At 39.9% G+C, this 25,036-nt stretch overlaps 1 protein-coding gene across 2 annotated transcripts in view; it reads right to left on the reverse strand.

Moving 5' to 3' along the window:
* Positions 1-240: 240 nt before the first annotated feature.
* COL8A1 (collagen type VIII alpha 1 chain) overlaps positions 241-25,036 on the reverse strand; it is a 157,409-nt gene continuing 132,613 nt past the window's right edge. Inside the window, exons 3-4 of one of the 2 annotated variants that reach the window (XM_047793883.1) lie at positions 7,905-8,235; positions 241-4,909 (exon numbers count right to left, since the gene is read on the reverse strand). In XM_047793883.1, coding sequence (XP_047649839.1) covers positions 3,000-4,909; positions 7,905-8,232 — 2,238 coding nt within the window. In that variant the 5' untranslated portion in view covers positions 8,233-8,235 and the 3' untranslated portion in view covers positions 241-2,999. The remainder of the gene's footprint in view (positions 4,910-7,904; positions 8,236-25,036) is intronic. The other variant, XM_047793890.1, reaches the window with a different exon arrangement.

Here is a 25,036-nt window from a genome sequence, read left to right on the forward strand (position 1 = left end):
TGGAGATGAGGGCCACACCCTCAGGGTGGAAGAGCAGCAAGATAGAAGGAAACTGGGCTGTGACTGGGGCTACCACACTAGCCCTAGTCTGCTTATGCTTGGAGCTGTTATGTCAAAGAGAAAGAACTGTCCCAGTTAAGCTATGATTATGTAGGTCTCTGTTTCAGCAGTATGTTGGGGGATAAAAAGTTATGAAGTTTAAACAGTGTCAGCTGAGTGATATGAACAAGATGAGAACCGTACTTTTAAAAGTATTTAATAAGACTTTTTTTTTCAAATCAGTACAAAAATTTAAATACAAAAATGATTTGCTATTGACAAGTCTCAAATCTATCATGGAAACTCAAAAAAAGTTACCAGTCTGTTCATCATTCATGGTATCCTGTAAAATACTTGAGAACAGTCACCCCCTATAGACATTCTTTTCCCCTGTGGGATGTCATACTGCATTAAAACTCTGTATTTAAATAACAATATTATCAATTTGGTTCATTTCACATGGAAAAGTTCTAGTTAATTTTGAATTAAATAGGGATTGTAACACTATCCCTAGACTTTAGAACATGTGGTTGTTTCATATGCTTTTATACTAAATGTGTCAACATGATGTGCAGCACTCAAAAGGGAAACATAGATACATAGACAATTATTTAAAACTCTTTTTTTAAATTAAATGGAGTAATTCATTTAGCTCTGAGATTAGCACCATTGTAGAATACACAGTATCTGGCATAGATTTTGCTCCTTTCCTATCTAAAAGTTAGAAGCATATGCCTGATAATACACACATGCACAAATGTGCACTTGGACTTACACACACACACACACATGCATACACACACACAGGAAATTGAGTAGCAACCAATAAATAAGTTGGAAGGTATTTGAAAAGTGAAATTTGGTTTTCACTAAAGAGATACTTTCTCTCTTGGAAATAAAAAGCCCATACATGTACAGATAAATACAGTTTTATAAATCAGCTGATCTGATTTGCTTCCAAGGCATTTGAATGCAGCTATTCAGCAGACAGAGCCCAGTGGATCCATGTGGCCGTCCTAGTCATCAGCCCAAAACCAGCATCTTCAAAACCAACCCAAAGGATATTTGGCCACATAAATGCTCTCTGCTTTGAAAATGAAGGCTGGGTGGGATATCTTTTTGATGGGAAAAATTTGTCATGTAATTAGTTATAAATAAGAAACCATGTAGTAATGAACTCATTTCTCTTTTTAAGAAATTGAGAAGAAATGGTGCTTATAACCTTATAGGGAAAAGACTGATATTAGGCTGAGGAGAATTTTCATAATAGTTAAAATGATTCATATTTGACATAGACACAATTCCATGTGTGTTTATACCGTATTTATTTGTGTATTTCCCCATCTGTACCTGTCTCCTCATTTCCTCAATCTTAATTTTGAGGAAGAGATACAAGATTCCATCACCATAGCCCCACATTGATTCCCCCCAGTGGCTTATAATGTTGCAGCAGACTCATAGCCAACTTGTGATGCTTTGTCTGTGTTTTGAAACCAGATTTGAATGTGTGAAGCAATTAGTATGTAACTGAGAGAAAACCTGGAAAAATATTTATTTTTCTCTTTAAAGTTGTATTGATTCTTGTACTTATGGAGTGACATAAAAAGCATGCCCTTTGACATTCCAGATTGCTCTTCCACAGATTGCTTCTAAAGAAATAGTTCTTTTCCTGCATTTTTAGTACCTACAGCAGGAAGTAGTACATTTACTTTTTAGATGTAAACCTTCAGAGATTATTTTTTTCAAAAAAAAATTATTTTCCTGTGTAATTCTGGCACTCTGCCCTTCTTCCCAAATAAAGGATGGCTTGGACTTAGGAAATTCACTTTCAAATCTTAGGTGACATACTGATTAGCATATATACTACCCAGGGAAATTTCTTCCAAATTTAATAGCTACTGAAAAGTGCTGATATCCCCTTCATGAATGAAGCCTCATTGTAGTCATTTGAGTGTAGGCAAAGGAGGGGGATTATTATATGCATGTATACACAACTAAGTACTGCTATTGACAATGAACATTCCACAAAACTGGGAAGTTATTGTGGGAGAAGGTTATTTTTTTCTTATAACTTCCAGGTGTTTGTATTAGTTGGGTCATAGTGGAAATTACATGGTGAAAAGAAGAAAGAAAAACAGTCACAAGGAAAAAAAAAACAACAAAAAAAACGAAAAACAGGCAAAAAGGACCCTTGGGGAATAAATGAGTTGATTCCTGCTCACGTCTCCCAGTTGGTTTGTTAGGTCCCTGTGGGCACTGTCTTAAGCCCCACAAAAGTGTCTCATCCAGTGCTAGGCACAGAGAAGGCACGAGTAAATATACTACAGTTGATCAATTCATTTGCTGTTCTAGGGACACTAGACACATAGTTCTGAGTAGGACTCTTGTTGTAAAAGACACAGCCTCCAACAGGGGAGCAATATCCCTTGGACCAAAGCCCTACCCTGGTTCCTGTCCCCCTCTCACTGGAGAGGAGCAGTGCAGAACTCCTCCCCAACATCCCATGGCAAAATATCCGCACAAATACAGAGGAAATTATGCAAGTAAATACGGTATGTAATTGTTATCATTGACATTTCTTTAAGCCATATTTATAAATATTTCAAAGTAAACAATATGAGTGAGTGACTTTGATTAGCTATGATCTTTCATACTGAAATACTTTGATCTGAATAAGCAGGTTATCATGGAAGCACATAACATACAACAGCTAATATGATTCCAGTGGGTACAACACAAGTGTCAGTACTTGATACATAAATCTATCCCATCATTTTCAATTACAAGCTGCTGCACGGAGCACTAAACATGCATCTTAGTTTTTATTTGTACATGATGGTTCAAATTTTCACTTAAATACAACTTTCCAACTATGTAAATATCTTGAAGCAATTGTGTTTCTCATTTGGATTTTTTGGTGCATCATTTTCTTCTATTAAATCTCTCTCTTATTTTCTTTTTTACATGGGATATAATAAATATCCTGAAAAAGAGGAATGGACGTACTGCCCAGCATACAGTCCTGCAGCCTGTTCAGAGGGCATCTGGAGGAACACCCGGTCTCCAGGCCGGAGCAGCAGCACTGCACTCCCGGACGCCTGGTCCAGGAAGCCCTTTTTGTACTCGTCATACGTGTACATCACAGGTTCGTTGTTCTTGAACAAAGCAACCCACACGTTGCCCCCCTTGCAATGAACGTGGTATGCAAAGTAGTAGACCCCAGGGACCTCACAGGTAAAGATGCCAGTCTGCGGGTTGTAGTTTTGTCTGCCGTTATAGAGCAGTTTGTCAAACTTCACCGGGGCCCCCACCGGTGGGAAAGGTGCAGTCAGCTCAGCAGTAAAGGCAGGCATCTCATAGGCTGGCCCTCCATTCTTGCCTTTCTTAGCACCATAGGCGTGAGGGGGTTTTGCCCCATCAATCCCCAACCCCATATCTGGCAGATACTCTCCATGTGGGGGTGGTGTTGGGGGCATCACAGCTGGGGGGCCTGGGGGCCCTGGAGGGCCTGGGGGCCCTGGAAGGCCTGGCTGGCCTTGGGGACCAAGGGCACCAGGCTTCCCTGGGGGGCCATGAAGTCCTGCTACTCCGGGCTTCCCTACTCCAGGGAACCCAGGGGGTCCTGGGAGACCTGGTTCCCCTTTGGGGCCTGGAATTCCAGGTGGTCCAATGGGGCCACTAGGACCTGCAATCCCTGGGATGCCCGGGGGGCCCTGTAAACCCTGATCCCCTGGGATTCCTGGTTCTCCCTTTGGTCCAAGCAGCCCTGGGGCACCAGGAAGCCCCGGCAAACCTTTGTGCCCAGCTTCTCCCTTGGGCCCTATGGGACCTGGCAAACCCCTCATGCCAGGAGGCCCTACTTCACCAAGGAAACCTGGCTTTCCTGGGAATCCTTGAAGCCCTGGTTCACCCTTGGGACCTGGTGGTCCCTGTGGTCCCACAACCCCACCTTCTCCTTTGGGTCCAGGAAAACCAATAGCACCTGGAGGGCCCATGGGACCTGGGATTCCAGGCAGGCCTGGCTCTCCTGGGGGACCCCCCAATCCAGGGGCACCTACCGGTCCTTTCTCCCCTCTTGGTCCCAGAGCCCCAGGAAGACCCCCTACACCCCTGTCGCCTTTGGGTCCTGGGAAGCCTGGTTTCCCAATTCCTGGAAGGCCTGGAGGTCCTGGCAGCCCTGGCAGTCCTTGCTCCCCTTTGCCACCTGGGAATCCTGGCTGCCCAGGGATCCCATCCTGACCTGGTTTTCCAATTCCAGGAATCCCAGGAGGTCCTTGAACCCCTGGGACCCCAATGGGGCCTTGTGGCCCAGGTTCACCTGGAGGGCCTGGCTTGCCCAGGGGGCCCTGGGGCCCAGGGAAGCCTGTCACTCCTGGTTTGCCCACTCCTGGAAGTCCAACAGGGCCAGGAGGGCCATGCATTCCTGGAGGACCCTTTAGGCCTGGCAGACCTGGCATCCCAAAGCCCTTCTCTCCTTTAGGACCCTGAAGGCCTGGAGGTCCTGGTGGTCCTTTGGGTCCTCGCTCACCTTTGGCACCTGGTTGCCCTGGTAACCCTGGCCCACCTGGCTTCCCAATGCCAGGAAGTCCATGAGGCCCTGGAGGTCCTTGTGGTCCTGGGATCCCCATAGGCCCGATCTCCCCTTTGGGTCCAATTTCACCTTTTGCCCCAGGCATTCCCATGGCTCCCGGCTTTCCTGGCATTCCAGGCATTCCTGGCTTTCCAATTCCTGGATATCCCTGTGGCCCTGGTTTTCCTTTGATTCCAGGTATCCCCTGACCTGGTAAACCAGGGGGCCCAGGTGGTCCTCTTGGGCCAGGCTCTCCACGGGGACCTTGCTCCCCTCGTAAACTAGCTAGTGGTATTTCTACTGGGAAAGAGCATAGAGAGAAAAAGGGAAGAAAGGAAAGGAGGCGGGGGGGGGGGAGAGAGAGAGAGAGATTGGTTAATATTGATTATCTTTCACTTCACTCATTACTTAGTCCTGACACATTTGCCTATTACTTATTAAAAGGAAAGACTAGGAATAATGTGTTCATTACCAGGACCATATGTTATCAGTACTCAATGGACAGTCAAGCTGATAACTTCTTTGTCGTATTTGAAATATTGTCTGGAGAACTGATATCTGCAGCTGCTTTTACCAATTGTTAGTTAAGTAAAAAAGCTAAAAAGTAATGAGGAAACATTTTTCCCAGTACAAAACTTGGCGATATTATGGTGTGTTCACTATAAAGATTTCAAAGAAGGATAAAGAAAAGTCAAAGTTGTCATATTTGCCTATAAGCCCACTACTCAGAGATAATCACTTGACATTTATATGTAATGCCATCTCATGTGTTCTAAGTATATTTTTATGTGTATTTTAACCAATTTTTAGTCATTTTTCATTTATTTTTTCTATTTTTCTCTACTTAATGTTATACTTTATTTTTCCATGTCCTTGAATTTTAAATAATATATGGCAAAGTAGTGTTTCCTCTTGTGCTGAAAAATAGTATGATATAGGGGATGAAGGTCATTATCATGTGGACTCAGAGAAGAATAGAAGAATTTTATTTTGTATGTGGTTTAATAAAGAGAAGAATAGAAGAATTTTATTTTGTATGTGGTTTAATAACATTTGAAACATCTGTCGTCTTAGAGTCAAATTGGTTTGCTTAATTTCTTCAATATGCTGTAGGATTTCCTGAGCCTCAATATTAATTCTTTAATAAGGTATTCATCACTTGCAAACTTGGTTTTTAAATGGGTTAAGGATCTGGCGTTGCCAAGAGCTGTGGTATATGTCACAGATACAGCTCGTATCTAGCATTGCTGTGCTATGGTATAGGCCAGTAGCTGTAGCTCCATTTTGACCCCTAGCCTGGGAACTTCCATATGCTGCATGTGTGGCCTTAAAATTTTTTTTTGGTTTTTAAACAGAAGTGAATAAGGTATTTTAGAATGATGAGCAATGTGGATAAGGAATTAAGGTGGGATTAGAGCAGAAAGCTCAGCTTCTCTTTCTGGCCTTGAAATGAGATCTTGATGGGCTTGCTTTAGCCATCAGCATCTCTGCTTGTCTATCTGTACAGCAAGAACAGTACACACACACTAAAAGATTAAATAATAGATGTGAAAGGCATTATGCTTTCTCGAATTGTTATCATATACAAAGCACATGTTATTAAATTGATTATATTCTACTTTGTAGAGAAACATACTCTAGATCCCCCATGGTACTGGGAGTAATGAATAATATAAAGAAATGACATTTATGGTCCCTAAGTCTTATTTTAACCTGACCATTGTATTTTCCACTGAGCAACTGTCAGGGAACAAGACAGAACCATAGAACTCATATTTTTTTTTTTTACAAATTCCTCAGTTGCAATCTGGTCTCCATTTGAATAAGTACAGGAAGTGCCAAATCCAGGCAAGCAATTCAAGAAAAGAAGGAAAAGAAATGGCTGAGACAATCCTCTATAAAGTACCTATAGTACTAGTAAGGTGTGCTATTTTTTTTTTCCTTTCCTTTTTAAGGCTGCATCTGTAGCATATGGAAGTTCCCAGGCTAGGGGTTGAATCACAGCTGCAGCTGCCAGCCTGTGCCACAGCCACAACAATGCAGAAGCTGCCGCGTCTGTCTGCAACCTATACCACAGCTCATGCATGGCAACATTGGATCCTTAATCCTCTGAGCAAGGTCAGGGGTTGAACTGGCATGGATATTAATCAGGTTCGTAACCTGCTGAGCCGCAGCGGGAACTCCAAGGTGTGCTATTTCTAAGTAGCTCCTATGTCAAGGGCATGTTTGGGGCAAGGTCACCTCTTATTCATCAGGAATCCCTAATGTCTAGCATGTGCCTGGAGAATACTCTGTTCTTACTTAGGTTTTGCTGAATGACTAACTGTAGCAACTTTTTTTAACTGTTTGTTTTGTACTTTTACTTACCTTATATCATTGACTTTAAATAACCTTACTTTACAAATGAAACAAGTAGTTTCAGAGATGTTAAACGACTAGATTTCTTTCACTTCAGGTCTCTAGGTATCTAGGCCTATTAGTGCAAAACCTAGCAATTCCCCAGAGGTAGTGCCTCCTGCTTTTCAGGGACCCCTGAGAATGGCCTCCACTTCCTCAAAGGGAATTGCTACTCTGACTGCAATTCTTTTCCTGCCAAGTGCTAAATTTCCTAGAACTCCAGATGAACCAGCTAAGATTATAAGAAAGTATCTCTTGCAGTGATTGGCATCTTGCAGGTATTGAATAACTAATGACTATGCCTGGAAAGTAATGGAGAGATTTTCAGGTATCATCTCTCACTGCAGTCTGTTCTCTTTAAGTTCCTTCTGTTGAGTTATAGACTGGCATGTGTAGTAGCTTAACTAGAACAGTCTTTAAAACCGCTTACATTTATCTGACAGCTAGTTTACAAAGTGCTTTCTCGTGATTTTTTTTTTTTTTAACAGAGCAGTTTCTTATAACATTGTTCAAGTTCTGAAGACTGACATCATATTTTTTTTAATCACCACTTTATCTGCTAGCATCTGGCCCAGAGCCTGACACAAAAATAGATGTTCATTAGTTGCTGAATGTTTGAATAAAGAAATCACGAATAAAGCAATAAACTATTAAATGTTTTGTCTCAGTTGATGCTGTTGAAATAATAAAGCATAACAAAATCATAATTTTGTCTGTCTTCCTTTAGGAATGGAACTTTTCAAGGATAGAATTTAGAATCCAGTAGGTATTTAATGACTTAAGTTATGCATGCTAAAATTAAAATATCTAAAATTTAGCTTCCTGCTCCCCACACCATCTCACACTTTAGGACTTTGGAAAGCTGCTGTCTTATAACAGCACCAGAATATGATGTTACCTTTGCCTTTCTTGGGTGCCGCTTCCTTGCCCATTCTTGGCGCCGGCTGAATTTCCTTCATATACTGGGGTAGGTGTGGATACTCTTTGCCATACTGCATGTGTGGCAGCTCCTTGCCCACATTAAGGCCATCTTTTCCCAAAGGAATGTGAGGTACTTGCTGGCCCAGGGGCTGGTATTGCGGAATTTGTGGTGGGATCTGAGGAGGAATTTGAGGTGGCAGTGGCTTGATTCCATAGTAGGCACCAGCTTGGATGAGCTGGATGGAGCCCAGGGAAATGGTAAGCAGCACTCCCAGCAGCTGCAGAGGGGCAGGTGGCCCAGCCATCACCTGTGGAGGAAGGTGTACACAGACATGGTGAAGACCAGCAGGGCAAGTGATTGGAGTTTGTTTGGAGAAAAAAAGGAGAAAAAAGAAAAGGGAACATAGTCTTTATCAGCTGAACTTCATGAGTAGGAGACAAATGGGAAGGGAGATGTTACTTTTCATTAGAAAATAAACAGACAAAACGCAGGAAACAGTAGGATCTGTCAAATGAAGGAAGTTGGTGGAATTGCAGGCTATGGGAGAGACTGCTAGTTTTCCCTGACCATGAATTCTACCCTCTTCCGTAGTATCAGAACCCCTGATTTTTAGCTAAAACAGAGCAAGCCTAGAATGAGGACAGTTTAGCTAGATGTGGCCCTGTGACAAAGTTCCTGCCGATTGGGTGTGATCACGGGTGCAACTTCCAAGAAGGATCCTAAAAGGCAGTGGCCATGCTCTCTTGCTCCTTCCTCCTGGCTGGAATATGGCTATACTGCCTGGAAATGGACCAGACACCTTGGACCATGAAGTGAAAGCTGGGAACTGAGGGTGCTAGAGCAATAAGCTGGTAGAAACCTCAGGCTTGGTTGAACTTGGAGGTTCCATACATTAATCCTTAAGTCTGGGATTTGTTTATGCAAGGGAGAAATAAAGATTTAATACCTTTTTTTCTTTTTTGTCTTTTTAGGGCTGCATCCATGGCACATGGAGGTTCCCAAGCTAGGGGTCAAATTGGAGCTGCACTTGCTGGGATCTGAATCAAGTCTGCGACCTACACCACAGCTCATGGCAACACCAGATCCTCAACCCACTGAGCAAGGCCAGGGATCATGCCTGCGTCCTCATGGATGCTAGTCAGATTTGTTTCCACCGAGCCACGACAGGAACTCAGATTTAATTTCTTTTAAGCCACTGTTTTTTTGGGTGGCACACATTTGCACTGAACTTAATCCTAACAAATTGAATAGGTTCTCCAAAAGGAAGCAAACTTGGTGGCAAGTCAGGATTTATTAGTAAGTGCCAAAATTCTATTCTAAATGGAAACGGTTAATACTTTAGAGGCTTTATGCCAGGGGCAGAAATTTTTCATATGTCATTTGCCCTTTGGCTGCTTTGGTGTGGTCATAAACAAATGTAAAGGTAAAAGAGCAAACAATAACACCAATAAAAACCAGAGAACTGAATGAGAAAGAAGGTACTTCATGTGACAGTCCCATTGTTATTAAAAAGGAGCATGATAATGTGAGAAAAAAGAATGTATGCATGCATGTGTAACTGGGTCACCTTGCTGTACAGTAGAAAATTGACAGAACACTGTAAACCAGCTATAATGGAAAAAATAAAAATCATTATAATTATGCAAAAATAGTCACCATCATAATTAAGCACATACAGGGATACCGTTTATTTTTTCTAATAACATACTGTGAAGTAATTGTTTAGAATTTGGCTAATTGGAATGGGAGTTCGCTAAGTTTACCTTTGTACTATTATGAAAGAAAGGAGTTTACAAAGCAAATTTGTTGTATAAATTAGAGATGTTTAACTACTCACAAGAATAAACTTTTTAAGCCTTTTAATAGTACCCTTTGCAAGTTAGTAATTAATAGAGTAAATATAGATGGGGCTTATCTGTTTATTAAAAAGAAAAAAAAAAGACAAAAAAAAAGCTTGAAAAGATACCTGGAAACCTGGAAACACCCAGGACTAAAGACTGAACAGTCTAGGAAACAGCAGGTTTCACAAATTCCCACTAGAGGGCAAGTGTGATACACATGGAAATAGGCTCAGTTACTTTCAGGACTACCACCACACACACAGCTTTGCTCTCACATCTTATTAAGGGACTTGACGAAAATCTGAATCCCAAGAGGAGTGTCATCGTAATGCTGCAGAGACAGAGACAGAGGTGGGTGAGGAAGAAAGAAGTGGCAATTTCCTTACAATTTTAAGTGTAAATGTCTTCTGGAAAACTTTGAGTAAACTTTTGTCTAAAAGTCTTTTTTTGTTTGTTCGTTTGTTTGTCTTTAAGGGCTGTACCTGCAGTATATGGAAGTTCCCAGGCTAGGCGTCCAGTCAGAGCTACAGCCACTGGCCTATACCACAGCCACAGCAACACAGATCTGAGCTGCATCTGTGACCTACACCATAGCTCACAGCAATGCCAGCGGCCAGGGATCGAACCTGCCACCTCATGGTTCCTAGTTGGATTTGTTTCCACTGTGCCATAACAGGAATTCTGGATACTAATTCATAACCCGCTGAGCCACAGTGGGAACTCCGTGTCTACAAATAATTTAATTTTCATTCTCCTGAGCATTTGTTTTCTTTGCTTCTGTGTTACTTCATTCTGGATCATAGTTTTCCACTTCTTAGAAAATGTGCATCGACCTTTGCAACCTTGTACTCAAGACTAATGCCAGGAGTGTGAACAGGCTACAGAAGAACTGGTTAATAAAAAGCACCTAAGAAAATATTGTAAAAGAATCTCTACCATGAAATTCACTGCATCATAATTTTTCTAAATACACTAACTAATCACTTTTCCTTCTCCAAGGGGAAATTAAGAAACATCTGTCAGCAAAGTGATTTATAAAACTTTCCCCATTTCATAAATCAGAATAGTCTTCAAGAACTGTGTGTTTCAAGAGTACTCAAAATGGGAGAAGATAGAAAACTGTTATGTTCTTAAAAGAATGATTAATTGTTAGAAACCACTTGGAAAGAACCAACAAAATTAATGTTGATTTATACTCAATAACAGTTAAATTTATTTTACATGGAAAAAGAGCATGTATTGAAAGTACTTACCAAATGCAATGATAGACCTGCCCAGAGATTACAAAGATGAACATGATGTGTTCAATGGGCCCTGCCCTCAAGGACCTATGTCTTAGTAGGAGTCATAGGGGTGTAAACTATTAATGACTAGCAGAAGATACTGGGAAAAAGTAAATTTCCTTCCCGCTTCTGTTCTTTAGTATCTAAAATCCCTTCCCTTTGAGGCAACAGCATTGCCCATTTTTCTATATACTATGACTATGCGTATATAATACACACCCATTTAAGACAAATTACAGCATATCCTACACACTGTTTCTTACCTTTTCACTCAGAAGATTAGAACTACAGACCTTATTTCTTACCTTACTTTTGTGTATCTGAACAGATCCCTTCAGCTTCTTCATTTGTTAAAAAGAAGACTTGATTGTTTTCTGGCTCTTGATTATTTTCTTGATCTTCTCCCGCTCTCATATTCAATGTCTAAGGCATTCACCACAGAGCTGAGAGTGGTAATCCATACTAGAAATAACATGATCATGTCTAACGGGGACTTAATTCTACCTTTGAGGATTAATGAGTTTAATTATTAAACCCTAAACTTGGAGTGATGTCTTTTATAATAAGCTAGCATGCTTGGTCCTTTACCCTTCCTTCAATTCAGGATGTGTTGGATTGATTTAATAAACTTCAAATCAGGACAATCTAGTGGAACACTGGAAAAATGAAAGGGGGAGAAATGCCTGGAAGAAGACTAGTTGAACATCAAAGGCCCACTGGGATTCTGCTCTACTATAACTCTTTCCTCCATAGGCCTGGCCTTTCCCTCCTGAAACCCACCTCTTTTGATCTGCCATTTCTCTGGCTCTCTCTTTCAAAAATCTTCATTCGGTTTTAGCTTGAATATTTATGTAGGGGCCCTGCTTAGAATTTACCATGTGACTTATCCTTACTCATTTCCCTCTTGTCCCCGAGGATGTTTTTGGTGGACAAGGTGGTGTGGTGGTTCTGCCCAAATCACTCAGAAAAACATCAGATTCGTGTAGCCCTATATAGACACCTGGTGGGAAGATGGAGTCTCAGAATTCCTGCTGGGGAGAAATGGTGGTAGTGGGTTTTCTTGCCTTTTCTCTTTTTATGAGGATGCAAAACACAATTATGTTGTGATTTCTTATTTGATGTTTTCTTGGATTTTTATTTGATAACTGGTGTGTGGTGGTGTGTGCTTGAGTGCACCTGGACGTAAACATACATACTGTGTGTGGACCCTGGATCTTTGCCAGCCAGGCTGGCTTAGTGATGGGTGTCATGTCATGGGAAATGCATTGTAGAAGAAGCCAAAAGACTAGGGATTAAGTTGTAGCTCTGCCATTCTCTATGTTTATGACTTTAGGCAAGTCCCTTATCAGCACTGAGCCTCAGTTTCCTTGCTTATAAAACAGAAATTACAATCTCTGCCTTTCCCTCAGCACTGTTCAGGGGCACAAGATATAATATGAATTCTTTGTAAGACAAAAAGCACTGTTCAGATTTAAGTTATTATTAATGGAGTGTGACCGAAAAGATAAAAGCAACTGAAATGTCGAAGACTTTCGAAGAAGGATACTAGCCAAAGTAAATGTGAGGTTAGCTGCAATAATGATAAACCTAACATGCATAAAACAATCATGGCCATTAAAATGTACTTGTTAAAAATGGCAAAAGAGAACAGCTAAACCGAGGCAGTTACTCATTCTGGTGTCAGAGTCAATAGCCCTAATCATTCTGATCAGTCCTAAATGGTTCCCTATATTTGGGCAGGGTTGCAGAGATTTTCGCTTCCCTCATATGATCTGTAATGTATATAATAGGATAATGTGATATATATTATTTTAGATGCGCCTCAGCATTTTATTTGTATGTTGATCCTCATGAGATTTTGGCTTGTTGTCCAAATGAATGTTTATGTATTCAAACCTGTAATCCTTGCCTTAAATTCAACTCTCCTTTTCCCTTTCCCAGCATGTCTGTGCGTGTGCATGAGTGTGTGTGTTTGTTGTGTATGTGTCTGCCCATGCGAGCCCACACTGTGTGTGGTGAGGACAAACCTCTCTCATCTGCTCCCGGGCAGCCCTCCTCTGTGCCCCCTGCTTGCCCCCTTGCACAAGGTTTGTAGTTTCTCAAGGCTTCCGATTCACACCTAAAACAAGGAAAAGTCAGGCAGCGTCCTGTTCCTCCCATATTTACCAGAATTTTTTTCTTGGCTTTTCTATGCCTCTCAAAGAAAATTCTCTCCTAATTGATTGTATTTCTCTGGGAAATTCTTTCACTAAATACGGATATTTATGGCATGCTTACTAATTGTTACAGACTGTTCTGGGGATGGGAGAAAGAGTGGCAAATTAGAGAGGTAAGTCCCTGATCTCATTGAGCTCACATTCTAGTGTGGGGAGATATGCAATTAACAAGTTAAAAATAACTTTCCTTTCTAATATGAGGCACAAATGAACCTTTCCACAGAAAAGAAAATCATGGACTTGGAGAATAGACTTGTGGTTGCCAAGGGGTGGGAGTGGGGTGGTTGGGGAGATTGGGGTTAATAGATACAAACTATTGCCTTTGGAATGGATTAGCAATGAGATCCTGCTCTGTAGCACTTGGAACTATGTTTAGTCACTTATGATGGAGCATGATAATGTGAGAAAATAGAATGTGTACATGTATGTGTAATTGGGTCACCATGCTGTACAGTAGAAAAAAATGGTATTGGGAAAATAACTACTAAAAAATAATAATAATAAAATAAATTTCCTAATTTTAGCTTTAAGTACTCTGAAGAAAACAAAGCAGGGGAAAGGCTTGGGGTGGTAGATACTCTTTTGGAAGGTTGGTGGGGGAGACATCTCTGAGGAAGTAAATTTTGGATAGAGATGTGAGGTTGAAATGTTTCTCTCTCTTAAGACACAATCCTGAAAAAAAGGAGTCCTATTAATTATAATGGTAGCTATATGTACCATTTACTAATGTAAACCCCTGTTTAAAAACTCTATTCTTCATCTGTATCAGTCCTCATTTTGACCTCTTTATTTATAGTATTCTTTTTTTCTGGAGGATTCTTCTTCTTTTTAAATCCCTCTCCAGATTTGAACCATACTGTATTGGTTTGCTAGGGCTGCAATAACAAAGTACTCCAGACCGAGTAGCTCAAACAACAGACATTTATTTCCTCATAGTTTTGGAGGCTAGAGTCTAAGATCAAGGGGTTGGCAGAGTGAGTTTCTTCCGAGGCCTCTCTCCTTGGCTTATAAATTGCTCTCTGTTCCCTGTATCTTCACGAGGTCTTTCCTATGTGTGTCTGTGTCCTAATCTACTCTTCTTATAAGGACACCGGTCATACTAGATCGGGACCCACCCTGGTGACCTCATTTTAACTTAATTTCCTCTTTAGAGACCCTATTTCCTAATGCAGTTACATTCTGAAGTACTGGGAATTAGGTCTTCAACATACATTTTTGGGAGGACCCAACTCAGCCCGTAAGACCTATCATTCCTCTAAACCAACTCAATTTCTGCTTCTTCTATAAAGTCTTCCCTACCTCCTCAACCATCATTATTCTGCTAGTACTACTCAAAGTTTAACACAAGGTTAAATGCAATTCTAATCAACCATATTTTTTTTTTTTGTGCTTTAGACCTCAACATGATTGTAGGATTCCTGAGAACAACAACAACAAAAAAATGTGTAATATTCTTTTGACATCCTCATTTTTTATTGATGAATCCTTATAATCAAAATATTAAGTGTTTATAGGAGCTTTGGAAGATATTGCATTCAGCCTTATTGCCCATTTGGAATCCTTCCTACAACAGTTGTTGACAGAAAGCTTTCATATGTATTTCTTGAATATTAATAATGGAAACATTCATAAGGCAACTGTTTACCTTCTGTGTAAATTTTGTTGCCATTTCTGTTATCTGAGCAGTTTACAGGGGAGACCCACCTTTTGGACTCATAAATGGCAGTGCACACGTGGCTTACTTCTGGTGGGGGATGGGGAATAGGGCATTAGGAAATATAGCCTCTTGCACAGCTGAGGAAACAATAAAAAAACTGAAAAGGCAACCTATGGAATGGGAGAAAATAGTTGCAAACGATGCAACCAACAAGGGCTTAATCTCCAAAATATACAAACAACTCATACAACTCAACAACAAAAAACAAACAACCCAATTGAAAAATGGGCAGAAGATCTAAATAGATATTTCTCCAAAGAAGACACACAGATGGCCAGCAGGTACATGAAAAAATACTCAACATCACTAAATATTAGAGAAATGCAAATCAAAACTAGAATGAGATACCACTTCACCCAGGTCAGAAAAGTTGTCATTAATAAGTCTACAAATAACAAGTGTTGGAGAGGGTGTGGAGAAAAGGGATCACCTCTTCACTGTTGGTGGGAATATAAATTGGTACAATTGGTATGGAAAACAGTATGGAAGTTCCTGAGAAAACAAAATACAGAAATACCATATGATCCAACAATCCCGTTCCTGGGCATATAACCAGACAAAACTTTCATTCAAAAAGATACATCCTCCTGCATGTTCATTGCAGCACTATTAACAATAGCCAAGACATAGAAACAACCTAAATGTCAATCAACTGATGAATGGATTAAGATGTAGTACCTATACACAGTGGAATACTACTCAGCCATGAAAAAGAATGAAATCATGCTATTTGCAGCAACATGGATGTAACTAGAGACTCTCATACTAAGTAAAGTAAGTCAGAAAGAGAAAGACAAATACCATATAATATCACTTACAGTTGTGGAATCTAATATATGGCATGAATGAACCTATCTACAGAACAGAAACAGACTCAGACGTAGAGGACAGACTTGTGTTTATCAAAGGGGAGGGGGAGGAAGTAAGATGGACTGAGAGTTTGGGGTTAGTAGATGCAAACTATTACATTTAGAATGGATAGCACAGGGAACTGTATCCAGTTTCTGGTGACAGAACATGATGGAAGATAATATGAGAAAAAGAATGTGTGTGTATATATATATATGAATGGGTCATTATGCTGTACAGCAGAAATTGACACAACATTGTAAATCAACTATAATAAAAAAAATCTTAAAAAAGAAATATATTCTCAAATTGGCTAAGGCAAAAAGATAAATGGTCTTGTGATTTTTTATTGCCATGCAAATAAGCCCACCTTAGGGTCAGCAAACTAGGAATATGTAACTTCATTTCATAATTTATTAGTATTACAGGACATTTACAACTCTATAAACTGTATTGATTAACCCCACTCAGGTTATGGTTTTATTGCCCTTTAGAATATTAACCAGTTTTGTATCAAACTTAGCATTACTTCAGCATACTTTTTAATCCACTCATTATAATGAAAAACCCAGCTTTCTACTATTTTATTTCAAATTGACTTTTTCAGCATGTTAAATAAAACTTTGACGTGTTCACTTATAAATGAGAATTGTGTTTTTAACATTTTGAGGATTATGCTTTGATGGTGACACAAGTTATACAAAAACATACGTGTATGATGTATTGGATGATATGGGGAAAAACAAAGCAGGAGAGGTTGGGGTGTGTAAGGATGTTGAGGTGATGTTCTTTAAAACCCACTTTACTGTAGAAAGTGAGCATTCCGTGCTTGGATGAGCTGGCACCTGGGTTTTAAAGGAAGATAGAAACAACTCTAAATAAGAGGATATAGAGATTTGGTCTTCTGGGGATTCTGAAGGAGAATAAGTGTGACTGCTGCATGGCAAAGATTCAGAGAAAATGAGATCACCATTGGAGGGAGAGTCAAGAAAGGAAAAAGTCATTTCAGATGGACTCCTTGTGTTTCAAATAGGATACATACTGTAAATTTCCTTCTTCATCTCCTCAGAGATGAAGAAACTCTCATTCTTCTGAAGATACCTTCAGAAAATCTAATTCTTTGTGGGGGATGGATTTTTGGGGGTAGGTAGAAGAATGGTTCAATGCTCTTCCAGATTGGCATTGGGCAAAATCAGTAACTATATTTGACAGAACTAGAACCAGGGGATGGATGGGAGAGGAAGGACAATAAACAGTAAAGTTATAATAATATTAGCTACATTTTTTAGCACTTATTTTTGCCAGAACCATGAACATACTTCAAATACATATCATTAATCCTTTGTCCACTTACTAGATCTTTTTTTTCTAAACCCTAAACTCTCTCAAATGATAACTCCCCATCCTGTATTTATTTGATTATTTTACTAATATCTCCCCATCCTGTATTTATAATTTGATTATTTCACTGAAATTCAACACTGTTATACTCCAAGTTAGAAAGTTTAAAGTCTTCTTTGTTTACTGTTAGGAGACATCATCAGTACATTAGGTGACAAAGTACAGATCTAACTATATTGCCACTTTCTCCATCTTGTCCTTGAAATTTTAAGGATACCTTTTTAATTGAAATAAAGAATTTCCCTATTACATATTGGACTGGATCCCTTACATTTTGCTTTTTGGACCAAGGACACAAGCTTGGGAGGTGTTAATTAAGTCAAGGTGAATATGCTGAGATGGAGCCCAAAGAAATTAAACTATCAGATATTAGTCAATTCAATCCATCATCCAGTAAACATTCATTAGTTTTAGTCAATCTGTCCGTTACATCCATTAGGACTGATATATATATATATATATATGAAACAGGGCTTAAATATATGCTTCACTGATGAATCCTGAAGTCTGTTATACTAAAGAGGAGCCACCAACCTCACTTACTAGTCAAAGGTACTGCATGACCTCATGGGACTTACAGAAATTGAGATGTCAATTAGGTTGTGGCCCCAGCTCTAGAAATGGGCCACCCACATAACCCCTCTGAAACGGATGGCCAGCCACCACATTCCAAAAGTTCTCCAGGAGAGGAGATTTCACAACATTCCCTGGTAACTAACTGCACGATTTCACAGACTTACATTTCCTAATATCTAATCTGAATCTTTTTTGCTGAACTTTAAGCTCATTTCCTCTTTTCTATTCTCAAAGGAGGTGGGAAACATCTGGAGAATATTTTTCTTAAAATAGTTCACATACTTGAAGTCTGCAATTAGTTCCTTTTGTTCCTCTAACTGGAATCATGTCAGCTGCCAATGAGTTTTTAAAACACTTGAGAGAACCTCTAAAAGAGAAAGTTCTACAGTGGAATCATTTTTTGTTGTTGTTGTTTAGTTTAGCTTTTTATCCCGTAATATGAGTACATCATTGTTTGCAGAGCACCAAACACCTGCCTTCTGGTTCTGACATAAGCCAGTCGCTTACCCCGAGTGGGCATTAGTTTTCCTCATCTGTAGAGTGGGGACATTGGCTAAATGATTTCAAGGTCCCCATTACTTCTAAAACACTATAGTAGCTATGAAACATGAATAACAAATCCACACTTTATAGACAAATAATTTCATGAATGTGCATGCTTAAGCCTTTTGGATGTCGCCTCATACTTCCAGTTACTTTTAAGTATTTCATTCTCCCTTTTTACAGGTGGAGATGAAACAAGGTTTTGAACATCACCCCCTGCAAGCATTCATCTGATGAAATCAGCAGTACCTGGCCAAAGAAAGAACTAAAATAAGAAATAATGTTCAGGAGTTCCCATTGTGGCACAGCAGTAATGAACCCAACTAGTATCCATGAGGATGCAGGTTTGATCCCTGGCCTCGCTCATCGGGTTAAGGATCTGGCAATGCTGTGAGCTGTGGTATAGGTAGGAGACACAGCTTAGATCCCACATTGCTGTGGCTGTGGTGGGTGTAGGCCAGCAGCTACAGCTCCAATTTGACCCCTAGCCTGGGAACTTCCATATGTCATAGGTGTGGCCCTAAAAAGCAAAAAAAAAAGAAGAAAGAAAGAAAAAGAAAAGAAAGGAAGGGAGGGAGGAAGGAAGGAAGGAAAGAAAAGAAAAAAGAAAGAAAGAAAGAAAAAGAAAGAAAAAGAAGAAAGAAAGAAAGAAAGAAGGAAAGAAAAAGAAAGAAGGAAGGAAGGAAGGAAAGAAAAAGAAAGAAAGAAAGAAAGAAAGAAAGAAAGAAAGAAAGAAAGAAAGAAAGAAAGAAAGAAAGAAAGAAAGAAAGAAAGAAAGAAAGAAAGAAAGAAAGAAAGAAAGAAAAAGAAGGAATGTTCAGGGACAAAAAAGTGATTTATAACTTTTCTTTAATTCTATAATTCAAAGTTGACTAAAAATTGAAGCTTGCTGAGAAATCTTTAAAAGTGGCTACAGGAGTTCCTGTCATGGCTCAGTGGTTAACAAATCTGACTAGCATCCATGAGGAGGAAGGTTCAATGCCTGGCCTTGCTCAGTGTGTTAAGGATCAGGCATTGCCATGAGCTATGGTGTAGGTTGCAGACATGGCTTGGATCCTGCATTGCTGTGGCTGTGGCTTAGTCTGGCAGCTATAGGTCCGATTTGAACCTAGCCTAGGAACCTCTATATGCTGCGGGTGCAGCCCTAAAAAAAAAAAAAGTGGCTACAAATGATAAAAACTTCCTATCAGGTATAGGCTCAAAATTTCCCAGTCATTCAACAGATATCAATGTTATGCCTCCTGTTGTAGGAAAGACAAATGCAACTTGGGAAGGAGAAGTAGGTAGTGAATAGGTATGATATAGTTATGTTTTTAGGTTTGTGTTTTTACATGTTCCTTTTGTAAGAAAAATGGAAGATCCAAAAACTTAGAGACAGTTCCAAAGTAGAGTAGGCAAAGATGAGAGCTTCCCAAGATTAAGGCCCTCCCTATTCCATGCATCATCATGCACCATGATGTGCAGCAAGGTGAAGTCCTTCCTAGGGGACCAGAGAAGGGCTGGAGAGAACTTATTTTCCCATGAGCATCTTTCTGCCTTCTCTGCACTATTACAGCTTGTGTAAATGACACAAGGTAAAATAAGGGTGTTTTCAGGCTTTTTAAGGGAGAGGCATGTATGGGGAACTCTCATCTAATGTAATCCATTGACCTGGACTTTGTAAAAATATTTATTTAGAGCAAATAACTGTAATGTATTTTGTAAAATATAAATATCATGCACATGGAAGCATAAACTTCTAGTTAAAAAATAAGTACAAGGCATATAATGTACAAAATGATAAATGCAATTAATACTGCTGAATGTTATACATGAAAGAAAGTAAATCCTAAGAATTCTGATCACATCGAAAAAAAGTTTTTCTTTTATTTTTTATCTGTATGAGATAATGAATATTCACTAAGCTTATTGTGGTAATCATTTCATGATGTATGTAAGGCAAATCATTACACTGTACACCTTAAACTTATACACTGCTATTCGTCAACTGCAACTTAATAATACTAGAAGAAAAAATAAAATCTAAATGTCATGGGAGTTTCCATTGTGGCTCAGCAATAATGAACTCCACTAAGATTCATGAGGATGAGGGTTCAATCCCTGGCCTTACTCAGCGGGTTAAGGATCCAGCATTGCCATGAGCTGTGGTGTAGGTCACAGACACGGTTTGGATCTGGTGTTGCTGTGACTATGGTGTAGGCTAGCAGCTCCAGCTCCAATTCGACCCTTAGCCTGGGAACTTCCATATGCTGAGGGTGTGGCCCTAAAAGAGACAAAAACAATTTTTTTAATAAAAAATAAAACAAATTTCATGGAACGTTTTTTCGCAGCAAACAATTTTATTTCATCCTGAACTCCTGTGCAGACTAATGGGATTTCAAGTGAATTTCAACCAAACAAAACTCAGCAATGTCCTTGTCATATGCATAGTTGAAATTTGGTAGTTGTGATGGAAGTTGTCCTTTGTAAATAATGTGAATGAATTGAATAAAGTAAAATGATAAAATTATTCTCATTCCCAAAATATCTAAGGTCTCAAGACTAGAAAGTTTAAACCAAGTTAGCAAAAAGACAAAAGCACATAACTTGTTTCCCAAATGACCTTTATCCAGGTCCTGCACTTGAGGAACCTGGGGTCCTAGGGTAGCCTCTAGATGTGGGACAGAGGGGTAGGGAGGAGGAGATGGCTTGCATTTAGGCTCCAACTTTTCCTGAGGAAGCCTATCATATTAGAAGCTCTTGCCTTTTCTACTTTTCTGTATTCTGTGTGCATTCTAGATGCCTCACAATTGTGCAGCATCTTGCCCAAGGAAGGTTGAGAGATAGGTGAAACTTAAAATGAGTTAGTGGTGATCCTTACCATTAGAAGCTTTGGTGAAAATTTTGAAAACTGAGAAAGTTGAAGTACAAAGTACAGCCGGCTCTGTCCCCTGCCAGCATGGGTACCACCTGGAAGTGTGAAGGAGAGCCCTTTGCCACCATGGATGTTTCTCCCAATACTGACCTAGAATTGTGGCAAGGAAGGACTGAAAAGCACAGGAAGCTCTCTTTTCTCTGCCTTATTCTGATTGGTGGATTACTCTATCTGCACATCCAGAAGATTAAGCAAGCAAGCCAGCTTCCTGTGCTAGCATTTTCTTTTATTAGCAGGCTGTTATGGCAGTAGACTATCCATTTTGGTATTTTTATAGGAAACTGTGAAACAAAAATTCCCTGAACCAAGAAACACCCTGGCCTTTTCTATCTTCTATAACGCTAAAATATTTATTAAGTCACTGTCTGGTGCATATGTATCTCTGTATGTTGAAAGATGAGAGGCAGAGGGTATGAGGCAGCCAATTAACTTTTTTTTTCACTTTTGAGCTGGTGATTTGAGGGATTCAATAGCTGAAGTTTTATTTAGTTAAGATTACTTCGAGCCACATAGTCTTGAATGACTTAATATTAAAAGTCAAGCTCTAAAGTTTCTGTCATACTTGGGCAAAACATTAAATCAAATCAACAAGACTTGGAAATAAAAATAATTAATAAATATCTTCCAGAATTGCCCCCCACCCACACATACTCATATGGCTCATCTCCAGTCAGAAAAGCAATCCTACTAAAGTTGTAATATGGACCCCTGAAAATTTCTGAATTACAAAGGAACTAAAAAAACCCTGACAATTTCTTGGTCACTAAAAATGTGAATTTGTTCTTTCTCCGATGCACAGTTTAAGAGTAGCAGAGATCATTCCACAGGACTGTTCCCCAGAATTAATTTAAATACAAAAAAAATTTAGCTTTCAAGCTAAGCCTAAAACGCCAAGTTGTGATAAATTGTCAGCCACAGAGAAGGCGGTCTCTAAAATCCCCCACTTTTCAACCACTGCTCCATTTAGATAATTAGCCGGCATGGTAACATCCTGCCTTTTGAACACAGGGAAAGCACTGAAAGCAACCAAACCACAGCTATCTTGGTATTGGAAGTTCTAGTTCTTTCAGGAGTGGAATTTATTTTGAGGGAGAAAGAGATGGATATGCTGTCTGGGAGGAAAATCATAAGGTTTTCACAGTTAATCCACTGAACATTTTTCAGAGAAAATGGAAGTGGAGAAAGGAAGACAAAGAATTATATAATAAATGCCAGTTCTTAGATATACAGAAGTTAAAAAGGCTGGGAATGTGTAAGAGACATTTATTTTTATGAGCCAGCCTTGCTTCAGGGCACAAATAATTCACAAAACAAGGATCTGCACTGATAACTATGTCTCACAAAGGTTATTTCTTAGGACTGAGCGTGAACAGGAAACTGAACTGGAATGAGAGACTTAGGGTGAAGGCACTTCTCTGTCATGATACTTATGTTCTTTTCAGGGCCTTCTCTTCCTAAGCTATAAAATGAGGGGAATGAATTGGAGGAGGAGGGACCCCCAAATACCTGGAGAAAGCAGAAGATTGGGGGGTGAGTGAAGTTGGCTGGCCAGAGTTTGCAGTGAACCAGGGAGCACTGCCCCATCCAACAGGGCGGTTGTTGGAACTACTTGTGTGCCTGGTTTGGGCAGGTTTTCCAGTTTTTCAAGAGAAGCCATAAATTGGGACATTTTGTGAAACCTCTTCATCCTGAAATTTCAAGTCGATTTTTCTTTTTCTTTCTTTCTCTTTTTCTTTCTCTTTCTTTCTTTCTTTCTTTCTTTCTTTCTTTCTTTCTTTCTTTCTTTCTTTCTTTCTTTCTTTCTTTCTTTCTTTCTTTCTTTCTTTCTTTTTTCTTTCTTTTTTTTTTCCGCTTTTTAGGGCCACACCAGTGGCATATGGAGGTTCCCAGGCTAGGGGTCAAATTGGAGCTACAGCTGCTGGCCTGTGCCACAGCCACAGCAATGCCAGATCTGAGCCATTTCTGCAACCTACACCACACCTCACAGCAATGCCAGATCCTTAACCCACTGAGTGAGGCCAGGGATCCAACTGGCATCCTTATAGTTCTAGTTGGATTCATTTCTGCTGTGCCACGACGGGAACTCCCAATTTTTTTTTTTTTTAACGATGTTTGGTAGGGAAAAAAATGCCTCTCTGCAGGCAGAATCCAATATTTAGGATGCTATGTACCTTAGTACCAGATGGATTCTAATATCTCTTGTTCTAAAACACTGTATGGGGGTTCCCATGCCTTTATTTGCTTGAATTTCTAACTCCTGGCATTGTTTCTCTTCACTGTGTCAGTTAATTTGTTTCATTATTACATTCAGCAATCTTAAATTGAATTTCAGTCACCACTATTGTAGTGGCTGGTGATGTATAAAAATAAGTGAAAAACAAAGACCTACTCTCAAGAAATTTCCAGTCAATTATTGTAAGTTAGATCTTGCCTGGCATAAGGTCTTCAATAAAGACAAAAAAGACTTTAGCCTGAATGGGATGTGTGGGTGGCAGGATTGGTCAGACACAAGGTCCTTGAGGGACAGTGTTAGAACTAAGGTTTGAAGTATAAATGGGAATTGTTTAGCAGAATAAGGAGGGAAGTGGAGGGTACTACCTAGAAGCAGACACTGGCAGCTACAACAAAGAGCAGCCATAGGGGATAGTAGTTAAGAGCAGCATCTCTGAGCTAACCAGCCTGATTTAAATTTTGATTCCGTCACTTGACGAGTTCTGTGAGCTTAGGCCAGTTACTTAACCTCTCTGTGCTTCCATTTCCTCATGAAAGCACCGTCTATCTCATGAGGTTATTGAGGATGTGAAGGGAATTAATACAAATAGAATGCTTAGTTCAGTGCTTAGATACAGTAAGCACAGCATAGGTAGGTGTTACCTATTATTTAAAGAAGAAGCAGGAAAAGAAGAGGGGGGAGGGCAGAAGGTGGAGGAGAAGCAGTAGCAGTAGAGGAGATTATAAGCACACATCCCACCACACTTCACTGAAGTCTTGCTTTTGAAGAATTTGAAAGATAATGATTTTTGTCTTTACTTGGCTCAAGGCCTAGTATTGCAAACTAGGCTGCCAATTACCCCCTTGCCTGCGACACCAAAGACAGGTAAGGTAAAGATAGTTTCTCATAGGTGGATGACAAGCACATCGTCCGCATTCCCAGACAGCCTGAGCCCCACCTGGTTGTCACCTTCGAGCACTAGTTCAAACACTGGGTCTCTTTCTGTTCCCCTTCACCAAGCGAACTGGACTCTCTGTAGCATGTTTTTGTATTGACTGCAAAGGGCTTTGGCTTTGAAACTCAGAGAACCAAAGATATTTTTAGGCATTGATAGCAGGAGGTTGGCTTTGTGGGACCGGCTGCAGGACTTAGAATATATTTTACTGTTAAAGGAAGTAAAATTCATGAGTAAGAATAGCTATACTTTTAAGTCAGAAAAATAATCAGCTTATATTCACTTTTATTTTTCATCTTTTTAGGGCCATACCTGTGGCATATGGAAGTTCCCAGGCTCTAATTGGACCTGCAGCTGCCAGCCTACACCACAGCCACAGCAATATGGGATCTGAGCAGCATCTGTGACCTACACCACAGCTTATGACAAGGCCAGATCCTTAACCCAGTGAGAGAAGCCAGGGATCAAACCGACATACTCATGGATACTGGTCGGGTTCTCAACCTGCTGAGCCACAAGGGGAACTCCAAACAAATTACTTTTTTTTAGAAGCTAGATATTTTCAGTGATTTGAGCAATAATAATAATTATTGGATAGTTA

This window comes from Phacochoerus africanus, chromosome 1 (assembly GCF_016906955.1).
Source record: "Phacochoerus africanus isolate WHEZ1 chromosome 1, ROS_Pafr_v1, whole genome shotgun sequence".
NCBI classification, from domain to species: Eukaryota; Metazoa; Chordata; class Mammalia; order Artiodactyla; family Suidae; genus Phacochoerus; species Phacochoerus africanus.